Source organism: Triticum urartu, chromosome 5 (genome assembly GCF_003073215.2).
Source record: "Triticum urartu cultivar G1812 chromosome 5, Tu2.1, whole genome shotgun sequence".
Classification (NCBI taxonomy): Eukaryota; Viridiplantae; Streptophyta; class Magnoliopsida; order Poales; family Poaceae; genus Triticum; species Triticum urartu.
Genome location: NC_053026.1, coordinates 86,771,024 through 86,781,570, shown reverse-complemented (window position 1 = coordinate 86,781,570; position 10,547 = coordinate 86,771,024). Strand labels below are relative to the sequence as shown.

General features: G+C 43.1%; 2 protein-coding genes across 3 annotated transcripts; one reads left to right on the top strand and one right to left on the bottom strand.

Moving 5' to 3' along the window:
- The first annotated feature begins 219 nt into the window (after positions 1-219).
- Positions 220-4,233, top strand: LOC125508021 (heparanase-like protein 1). Of its 2 annotated transcripts, none has more exons than XM_048672566.1 (10): positions 220-577; positions 1,239-1,456; positions 1,548-1,584; positions 1,988-2,171; positions 2,395-2,543; positions 2,646-2,876; positions 2,975-3,164; positions 3,251-3,376; positions 3,464-3,563; positions 3,671-4,233. In XM_048672566.1, the coding sequence occupies exons 2-10, from the start codon at positions 1,250-1,252 to the stop codon at positions 4,055-4,057; spliced, it is 1,611 nt and encodes a 536-aa protein (XP_048528523.1). In that variant the 5' UTR covers positions 220-577; positions 1,239-1,249; the 3' UTR covers positions 4,058-4,233. The 2 variants fall into 2 exon arrangements, with proteins under 2 accessions (XP_048528523.1, XP_048528524.1); XM_048672567.1 differs by having other exon boundaries at positions 1,208-1,456.
- Positions 4,234-4,497: 264 nt separating this feature from the next.
- On the bottom strand, positions 4,498-9,236 carry LOC125508022 (probable galacturonosyltransferase 13). Its single transcript, XM_048672569.1, has 6 exons — positions 8,484-9,236; positions 7,438-7,496; positions 7,198-7,353; positions 6,445-7,032; positions 5,761-6,063; positions 4,498-5,224 (listed from the first exon to the last, which is right to left on the bottom strand). The coding sequence occupies exons 1-6, from the start codon at positions 8,692-8,694 to the stop codon at positions 4,934-4,936; spliced, it is 1,608 nt and encodes a 535-aa protein (XP_048528526.1). The 5' UTR covers positions 8,695-9,236; the 3' UTR covers positions 4,498-4,933.
- Positions 9,237-10,547: the final 1,311 nt, after the last annotated feature.

The following is a 10,547-nucleotide window of genomic DNA, read 5'->3' as shown; positions in this document are numbered from 1 at the left end:
TCCATTCAGCCGCATATATCCAATGGCCAATATTGCCTAATATCAAAGCAGTAATATTCGGAAAAGGAATCTGCTAGCATCACTCTCACATGATCAATCTAATTACTCACAGAAAATGTATTGCCGGTCAATACGAAAAAATAGCTTGGGCTGGGACCACAAAAGAATTCAGTGGCGGGGAGTGAAAACATGTCCATCTTTTTTCAACTTCTGCAAGAAGCGCCATCGTCTCCAGTGTTCAGATTTGGACCGAAGTAATTAGCTTGTCGTCATACCGCTGCTGTTTAATTAGGAGAGGCACAGCTTTCTCCAGGGGAGTAGCTTCAAAGGGAGATATAAAGAGGACCGACCTCCAGATTTTTCTTCCTTCAAGAATCTCTCTCTCTCTCTCGGAGAAGCACCGCTCGACTCTTCGCAGCCTCTGACAAACGGCGCCGGCGACGGCGAGGATCTCCGGGAGAAGGACGATCCGCTGGGCCCCATTCTGGGACCTGTGACTCTGTTCTTCAAGCATTCTTTTTCCTGTGACCCTCCGAGCGGGCTGCGGAGCATCCCTTGGCTTGGCTGTGATCTCCAGGTAATTAATGGCCCTCGTCTCCGTTTCCGTTTGCTTTCGCCTTCTCTGCACTGCCTAGCTTGCAAATCTGCAGCAAATCGCCACTGCGCCCGGCTTGGTTTTAGTTGCTTCAATAGATTCGATACTGTTTAGGTGTATGCTGGGAAGGGAGTTGGTGTAGTTTAGTTTCATCCTCTGAACCACTGGTACTAGAGCCGTAGAGCGTGTTCTTGCTCCGTTGGAGGTTCAGATTCAGCTGGGTTTCGATGTGCTCGAATTTTGAGCGGAACAAGTAGTACATGTTTGTAGATCATTTCTTCAGTATCTTTGGGGCAATTTTTTTAAAATATATATAATTTTCAACTTTACTCTCGGATTGATAAAGTTTAAAATCTTGAAAGAAATATGCAAAGTGGAAAACATTTTTTTTAAATCTGAGTTAAAATGGCGTTTCATCAGTGACGAGTCTTACATGAATAAAGCTAAGCTGATAATGAATTGACCTGTTAAAACTTGGAAAAAGATGACATATGGAAGAAAAATGGACCTGTGGCTGTCACTTTCAGCTATGCTAGTAGAGCAGGAATTTGGACCTTTCCATACCAACTAATCACGTTATTTAAAGAGCATGATAAGCCTGAACCGCTCTAGTTGTCTATTTGGTGGACAACATCATTTGCAGGTGGTGAAAGCATGAGGTTGTGGTCTCTCCTTCTTCTTGTTTGCTTGCCTACGCTGATCCTGTCGGAAGATTACTCCGACGTAACCGTCATCGTACGGGGCTCCAAGACGATCGCTGCGACCAGTGATGAGTTTATTTGCGCTACCCTTGATTGGTGGCCTCCGGAGAAGTGCAACTATGATCAGTGCCCATGGGGAAAGGCTTCTATCTTGAATATGGTAGGTCCTGAATCCCAGTAATACTCTCATTAATCAAATGAATTTGGATTTTACGCAAATTACTAACTTTGGTCTTTGTCCGAATTTCCAGGACTTGACTAATCCGTTGCTAGCTAAAGCTATCCAGGGTTAGTGTTCTGACCCTTGTCAATTGAAGAATTTTCTACTTTTCAGTTACAACTCCCCTATTTTCTACTGTAATTTGTTCCCCCACCTTTCAATGAAAAGAAACGCAAAGTCTTTGCGTTTTCTCGGAAAAAGAAAACAACTCCCTATGGAGGCTCAGTTTATTCTTAAATTTTTAGAAGGGTAAAATATCCTTGTGAGTCATTTACAACCTAGCATCTAACAATAATTGAGCTGCCACTCAAATATCCTTGTGAGTCTTCACTTAGCAAGTTTTTCCTTCTTTGTGTAGCTAGTTTCTTCACTTTTTTGTTTACCGTCTTTTCATAATGGCCTGGTTTATGGTCTTTATGACACCTCATCTTCTTCCCCTGATGAATATTTCTGCCGAATTTATTCTTGTAGCTTTTAGCCCACTACGCATCAGAGTCGGAGGCTCCTTACAAGATCAAGTGGTATATGAAACACCAAATTTAGGATCTCCATGCAGACCATTTACAAAGGCTTCAAGTGGCTTGTTTGGATTTTCTAAAGGATGCATAACCATGGAAAGATGGGATGCAATGAATGATCTGTTCCTCAATACAGGGTGAATGCCTTTGCCAGTTGCTTATCTTTAGGAATTTCCATCTATATTTTCTTCTAAGCGAGTTGTGATTGATTACATCAGACTTCTGAACATGCAACATATATTATGGGATAAAGTATTAGTGCATTAAAAATACACCCCGTCATCTTTCTTTTAAAATCTTAGCAGTGTATAATAATATATGCAGTGCATTTTCTAATTATTTTTTGTTTAATTCCTTCAGTGCAGTTATTACTTTTGGTCTTAATGCACTTCGAGGGCGAAAGCAGATACGTAAAGGTGTTTGGGGAGGTGCTTGGAATTCAAGCAATGCCCAGGAGTTTATGGAATATACTGTTTCAATGAACTATCCTATTGATTCATGGGAATTTGGTAATACATTGTCAAACCCAAAACTATATTTGCTGCTCGCAAAGCAAGGAACATCTTTCATGTGTGCAAAGCGCTATATAAGTAACTATGCTCATTCACTAGGTAATGAACTGAGTGGAAGTGGAATCGGTGCAAGCGTGGGAGCTGAACAATATGGAAAAGACCTGGTTGCACTTCAAAAGATCGTCGATCAGTTATATGAAAACTCTAGCAAACCATTGGTGCTAGCCCCAGGAGGATTCTATGACAAACAATGGTTTGCTATGCTCCTTGACGTCTCTGGGCCAAATGTTGTCAGAGGAATGACTCACCATATTTACAATCTTGGTGCTGGTGAGTGTTTTTTCAGTTCTTGGTAGTACACCTTGATTATTTCTATTTTTTCTCCTATATCAAAGATGGCACAAGATAATTTATTCAATCTTGATTAGGTAATGATCCACATGTGGCCAATAGAATCTTGGACCCGCAGCATTTAAGCAGGGTTTCAGACACATTCAGAGATCTCCAGCTCACGATACAACGACATGGACCATGGTCGGCTCCGTGGGTCGGGGAAGCTGGCGGAGCATATAACAGCGGCAGCCGTACCGTTTCCAATACTTTCCTGGATAGCTTCTGGTAATTACTTGTCAGAAGAACAAATGACTATCACGGCCATCATTCTTCTCGTGTCTTCTCATCCTGAAATTTGTTGTTTTAACTAGGTATCTTGATCAACTTGGTCAGTCAGCAAAGTATGACACCAAGGTCTACTGCAGACAGACTTTAATTGGAGGCAACTATGGCCTCCTCGACACCGATACTTACGTGCCGAACCCTGATTACTACAGGCAAGTATCTGTACTGTATATTCCTGCCAGAAACATACTTTACCGTTTGCATATGCTTCAGATTACTAAACTTTGATAAATGTTCAGTGCCTTGTTGTGGCATCGACTAATGGGGAATGGAGTTCTTTCCATAGACTTCGGCGGTACTTCATACTTGCGTGCCTATGCGCATTGCGGGAAGCAGAAGGTAAGAGTGGCCCCATGAGATTGATTTAGGCTTGGTAAACATAGCATAGTGCTGTGACTTTAGTCACTGGTTGGCTGATTGGTGTGCTCTTAAAATGTTCTTTTCAGGGCGGTATCGCTCTCCTCTTGATCAACCTGAGCCAAAACATGGGGTCCATGGTCACCGTCAGGAATGACCTCAATGTCGGCCTAGCGCAAGGGCAGGGGATAACAAGGGGCAGCTCCTTTGTTCATGGCCTGAAGAGGACGGTCTCCTGGGTCGGGAGCAAAGCCTCCGATGGGCTGGAGAAGAGGGAAGAGTACCACCTGACAGCTCAAGACGGGAACCGTTTTGCGCGCACCATGCTGCTGAATGGAGTTCCTCTGGAGCTCACTGAAGATGGTGACATCCCTCCGATGTACCCGGTGCAAGTTTCTGCCAGTTCACCTATCTATGTCGCGCCGCTGTCCATCGCCTTCGTCGTCTTCCCAGATTTTGAGGCTGATGCTTGCTAGCGATGAACTGTAGTTTTTAGATAGGATACCATGCGAGTTTTTCAGCTACAACAATATAGCGCTTCTCAACTATAAAAATACTGAAAATGATTTGTGTTGATGTGTTCTGCCCCAATTGGGCCACCTATGTTCAACAAATTCACAATAAAGAAAAGCTCGAAAACTTTCTCCTGATATTTATCAAAACTTTCAGAAAGAGGTTGTCTCCTACTTTATAAGAAAATGAAGAACAAGAATCATACAGATTCAAATAATAATTTGGCTGTAAACAGAAATTATTATAAACTGCTGCTGTTCAACCCACCAACCAGCATGCATTGAAGTCAATGCTTCAACTGTAAACACTAACAATATGGCCAAATGACTGATGCTGTCACATGCAAAATAACCTGAGAAATCTCAGATAGAAAAAACCCAAGACATGGAATGAAAAGCAAGTATTTCATTTGAGATGATCACCATAAATATATCAGAAAGACTGGGTGCAAAATGTACAGGGATTTTTTTGCAAAATCAAAATTTGACCCTCTTCACATGGTGAACTGTATACTCACTCTCCAGCAATTACAGTAGTGATGGGACTATCATCAACTCTGCCAAATCAGGCAATTTATAATACTCCATCAAGTACAAAAGAACCATCCTAAACAATAGTGTAATTTCATGAGCTATGATACAAATGGAATAAACAAAAGGAAAGGGATCCTCGTGTAAATGGGAACAAAACATTCCTTTCTATTCATCGAATATGCTGCATCTGCACATGTAACCAATTATGTTCATTCCCTGGATACCCTTCGATGCCGGTCTCCAAAATAACGAATTTAATTCCACTTAATTTACGCCTTTATTTGTTGAATCTTTTGTCTCGCCAATCTACAACTGAGGCTCCATTATATGACAGTTCCTTACAAATTCATTCGAGTAGTTCACATGTTTCGTCCAAAATGGTTGGAGATGTTTAAAACCAATGTCCAGCCATGGCTTACTTTGTCCATTGTAATGTATAACTGCTGCTTTCCGAACACTAGAGATATCCGTCTTCTCCTGATACCCCAAACCTAAAAGGTGCCAAGATGGATCGATCGGATGAACATGGCCTTTAAATGCTATAAGGCCAGGTGGCAAAGTTCCAAGCCTCCAAAGCGTGAAGTTTGACTTCAGATTCTGCAGGCAAAAAAAATACAATGAATAAGACTGGAGCTCTCCAACATGAATTTAAAATTTATAATTGTTTAAATATAGAACAAGCAGAGTGTCAACTATCATGTGAAGCAGAAAGCAATGCTAATAAAATGGAATTCAACACCACGCAGTACAGCTATACTTTTTCAGCAGCGAAGACAAAATCTCCAAATATTTGAGAAGTCAGTGCTCTATACAGTTTAAGTTAGTGCAATTAGAAACTTATGGTCAAATAAGGGGCATGGTGGACATCCAATAGTTGCAAATTAACTTGTTATACTGAAATGGCAAAAAGAAAAGAAATGCATCTATAAATAACTAAAGATGTACATATGAAAATGGCAATAGTGATATATATACTCCCTCCGTTCACTATTATAAGATGTTTTGGATATTTCAATATGGAGTACATACGGACTGAAATGAGTGAACAAACACACTAAAATGCGTCTATATACATGCTATTCAGAAAAAAGTTAGAACATCTTATAATAGTGAATGGAGGGAGTACGTTTTACCTCCTTGACCCAATGGTGGTATTTATCTTTAATTGTTGTCTTCCTCCATGCAGCAAGGTCAAAAATGTTCATGCCATACGCCCACGCACACTCCAATGGATCAAAGTTGGTGGCAATGAGCGGATGAGAGAAGTTAAAATAATTCCTGAACCTCTTAGACATCACCCAACTATCTCCACCCCTGCAAGTCTCAACAGCTCCATTTACCTTCCCAGCTAGATCAATATCCCAAAGTGATGACAGGTCACGTTGGACAACAACATCATCATCAAGAAATACAACCTTGCTGAGGCTTGGGAATAACTGCTTTGAGCAATTGTAAGTGTTATTATGTGATTGTGGATATTCAACAAAAAGAAGCATTAACAAGTACGCAGTTATGCACTACCATAGAGATCTTCTCTACAGTTGTACAAAATTCCAAATATCTAGAAAACAAAAGGAGAATGAGAATTTCCAACTAGCTATGGAACACTTTCAAATGCTATACATTTCTGCAAAAGGTATTTAGGTAATATTGGTTGCCTCTTGACACCAAAAGACCACACTAAAAATATATTCACAAGTAGCCAATCCTATAGAAAGGAAAATAAATATTTGCAGTTGAGTGTTTCACCACATCATTCTATCACATTTCATACATGCTAATTTGTTCATAAGATAGTTAGAAGAAAGTTCTTATACCTCAGGCAAGTATATACGAATATGATTGAGCACAGATGTATATGTTGGACTTCCTGCCTGCAGCTTGGCTGCAAAAACTCTCGGGCTGTCACCTGCAGTGGTTCTTGCAAGGTGATTTCCATGGTAACGACTTCTGGCAATGTGCTGAATTTCTATAGCCTCAAGAACTGGACCATTTTCTTTCGTCAACCATTCAAATTGGTGGACACCCTTCACCTCAATAATGGCAGGATAAAGAGGATTCAATGCAAACCATGAATGCATGGCAGGATAGGTCTTCTTGTCAGTAATGACATGAAAGACTGTCCTCTCAGGCTTCAATGCTGATCTAACTGTTGATCTGACCACAACCGAAGCTGCAAGGATGTTGTCTGACGCTAAAACAAAGTGGAAATAGGAGTTGTCGGAAAGACGCGGGACCAACTCAGGGGGTGGCAGCTGTTTCCTCGCAAGGGCATTTGAGGAGTATACGTCAGTTAGACGCAATGAAAGGCAGTAAAGGCCTTTAGGAATTGCGATTGCTGCATAATGTTTGTTTAGCTGCTCTGACAACCTGGATGATCTCAGTTCCTTATCCATGGTCTCCATCTGCATGTCATTATGTAAACAATAAGGTTTGCAACTTGCTGAACAAAGAGGAGTGGATGAAAGGTAAAACTTTATGTTACTGATCACTAATTGCATCAGTGATGTTCTTTGCGTTTGACAACTTTAGGTGATCACTATACAACATTTGTAGGCATCAATGCTTACCGTGGCCTTCAGCCTCAAAGCAAATGACTTCAAATCATAATCGTTATTCTTTGTATCCCAGATGAAATCATCAAAAGATTCTGCCACTTTTAGATCAACAGGAACTTCCTCCGAGTTTATTTCATCAAGCATCCTATACAGATCTCTTACAAGCCTCTGCACATTCCAGTGCAGCGATCGATTAAAAACTAAATAAAACATCGAAAGGATTAAAGGGAAGTGCAAAGCACATGTTAATACCATGGAGCCATCTTCACCCCTACCGAGAAGACGTGGACCTAACCGTCTGCCCAGACAATCTGGTAAATGATAACAATCAGTGATGAATTTGTAGCAAGTGATTGACTGGACAAATTATACAATCTTGAATAAGTTTAAGCATTGAAGAAAAATTATGCTTGAGAAGACGGCCAAATAATGAGGGTGGAAGCACGTAAAATAAAATAATCATCGTCAAGGTATGATAAATAACATAGGTATCCAATTCAAGTAAATTAAACAACAGAACAGAAGAGAAGATTAAAATGGGAGATACAAAGCCATTGGGATGCCTAAGATAATAGGCCCATGTACATAACTGATCCATTTTCTCTGGGCATAACATTTAGACCGGACTCCTGATTTTTCAGAAACGATGGCAGCGTTCCTCTGGGTGTAGGATTTCAGTGTTCTACTTAGCTAACTAAGGTTCTCCGTAGCAGTTCCCAATTCTAAACATCAGTGCAAGATATCGATGCTTCCTGTAACATAGAAAACTAGAGTAGTTGCATATATCTATCATTAATGGCTTACTGTACAAATTGTCTGCGGCTTGAACAAAATATGCAACTAATTCCTCACTGAACAATCAAGGCAAGGTGAAGAAAGAAACACTTTAAGCTTCTTCATAAATCATAAGCATCCTCGTGTCTACTTATCTTCTATACAGGAGACTAAATAGGTGGTTTCCGCAGCTCAATGAAACTGTAAACGGTTAATCAGCCTACTAAGCACATATGCAGCCACATAAATGGCCTAAACGACCCTAGACTGTAGTAACGGAAAGTCGTGTTATTAACCACCAATGCAGATGCAGATAGCAATGTACCATAGATTTAGGTCAAACCCATCAAGTTATTCACCGACGAAATTGCTGCAAAAGTCACATCCCACAAGGGCATTGCGCATCATTTGTCAGCCATTATGTTGTCTAAACTCTAAAGCAGATAAGACCTCAAGCCACTACATCATCCCAAGAATGGAAGTAAAAGCACAAGCGGGCAGGCCAGGCGAGCCAGGTTGCATACCTAGGGAGGAGCACTTGTTGAAGCCCTCAAGGGTCATGACGGCGGTGAGAATAAAGACGAAGGGAAGGAGAAAGGCGAGGATGAGGACGGTGTGGAAGACGGTCCGGTACGAGAAGTGGCGCGCGGCGGTCTTGAGCTTCATCAAGTCTAGCAGCCCATTGCTACTGGAGATGGTGATGCTCCTCATGCTCGGCGAGAGCCGGATCTGCATCGTCGCTCCTCGTCGCCGCCGGCTGCGGCTCCTGCTCCGTCCTCGACAGAGAATCCAGCGAGCATCGGCGGGGGCCGCGGCAGGCCGCGAGATTCAGAGACGCCATGACGGCAGCCCGGGGCAGGAGGGGGAGGAGGACGACGCGACCGCCGGCCCGGCCGGATCCGGCATTGGCGTGCGCGCGGAGGCGGGGGGGGCAACAGCAATCCACCAAGCGATCGATCCCCGGTCCTCGCAAGGGGGGAGGGTTTCTTGATTCCCCCTGTTTCCTGGACACCCCAGAGGCCGAATCGGGGCTCCGATGGCTCTGCGCGCGCGCGCTCGCTTGCCGCCGCGAGGAGTGGAGACGGAGTGCGGGAGGGGTTTGATGATGATCTGAGCTTCCTGGGGTGAGCTCGAGATTGGGGGATTAGGGGAGGGGGGAGTGGAGGAGGGAGGGGATTTGATTTGACCCGATGGATGAACAGGAGAGGGGAGAATGGGGAGTCAGATCGGGTCGTGGTTTGGTTGGCTCAAACTCAAACCCGAATGCACGACGAGTTAGTTGATTGTTCTCTTCTTCTTGTTGTTGGGAAGGTTGCTTGGCTAACTACTCCTCTACACGATAACCTGGCCCACATTGTATTATTGTTAGCCTTGATTGATTGATTAAATTTAATAGAGTAGGTTATTATGGAATGTGCTTTTCCTTTCCTTTTTCTTTCTTGAACGTGCTTCACAAAGCTAGAGGTTCATTATTTGTGTGTTTGTAGCTATTCCTACCAAAAAGTTTTATATCATCCTCATCGTATCTCTTCCATATATGAAACACAAAATATTGAACAGTAATCATATAGGGCGCATGTTCGGTGTGTAGCCTGGGTGCGCAACGAAGCCGTCAAACAGCCCTCGCGGCTTTCTGTTCATGAAGACGTCAAGACGTAAACGCGAGCAACGCGTCAGGATCTGCGGAGGTCGCACGCTCTAGTGATCACACCGAATTGCAACCCAACATTGAATATATGAGCAATTTGCCATAAATAAAGTAGATAAACCATGAAATATTGTTAACAATCCTTTTTTGGAGGGCGAGGAAACTTTCAATCTATTCATCTACTGTCAAGGCGGTACAAAAGAACACCAGATATTACATCCAGGTCCGTAGACCACCTAGCGACGACTACAGGCACTGTGGCTAACCGAAGGCACCCCGCCGTCATCGCACCTCCCTCTCCCGAGCTGAGCAAACCTTGTTGTAGTATACAGTCGGAAAGTCATTATACTAAGCCCCCACGAGACCAGCGCACTAGGACAATAACTGGCGCCGATGAAGAGAATCGTATATATATGAAGGATCCAATCTTCAAACACAAAAACGCAAATGAACGAGTCACCGCGACTCCCGAGGATAGTCATCCCGGTGGATCATCCCGCGGTCACGCAGTGTTGTCCTGACTGCGAGATGGAACACCGCGACGTCGGGATGATCATCCCGGTGGCACGGAGAATCATCACGATCAGTAGGAGGGGTCCTTTGCCGTCGCATCGAATAGTCGTCTTGCCCACGAGGCACATTTCTATGCCACATGCCGAAACGTCATCACATTGCCGAGGGGAGTCCACTCGACACTATGGAAAGATCATCATGCCCCAAGGGGGATCTCCTCGATGGCGTGGCAACAAATCACACCCAGTTGTTGCTTGACTGCTAGTTCTCTTACTAGCTGTCAAACGGGGATGTGAAGATGCAACTATCGGTATTTTATTAGGAGCTTTCAGTCTCGATTCACCCTTACCTTAGAGGGATCAACTACTTCGCTTAGGCAAAAGATCGAAAAGGTTTGTATTTATCTTCATGTGCCTCCATCTTTGTT

What these genes read in the sequence shown, in the direction of transcription:
- LOC125508021 (XM_048672566.1), top strand. Translation starts at nt 1,250, where the DNA reads ATGAGGTTGTGGTCTCTCCTTCTTCTTGTTTGCTTGCCTACGCTGATC. An exon ending in AGGCTTCTATCTTGAATATG is followed by an intron (nt 1,457 to 1,547) that starts GTAGGTCCTGAA and finishes CCGAATTTCCAG; the next exon opens with GACTTGACTAATCCGTTGCT. An exon ending in CGCATTGCGGGAAGCAGAAG is followed by an intron (nt 3,564 to 3,670) that starts GTAAGAGTGGCC and finishes TGTTCTTTTCAG; the next exon opens with GGCGGTATCGCTCTCCTCTT.
- LOC125508022 (XM_048672569.1), bottom strand. Translation starts at nt 8,694, where the DNA reads ATGCAGATCCGGCTCTCGCCGAGCATGAGGAGCATCACCATCTCCAGT. An exon ending in CAACAAGTGCTCCTCCCTAG is followed by an intron (nt 7,497 to 8,483) that starts GTATGCAACCTG and finishes ATCATTTACCAG; the next exon opens with ATTGTCTGGGCAGACGGTTA. An exon ending in TTCGTATATACTTGCCTGAG is followed by an intron (nt 6,064 to 6,444) that starts GTATAAGAACTT and finishes TGCTCAAAGCAG; the next exon opens with TTATTCCCAAGCCTCAGCAA.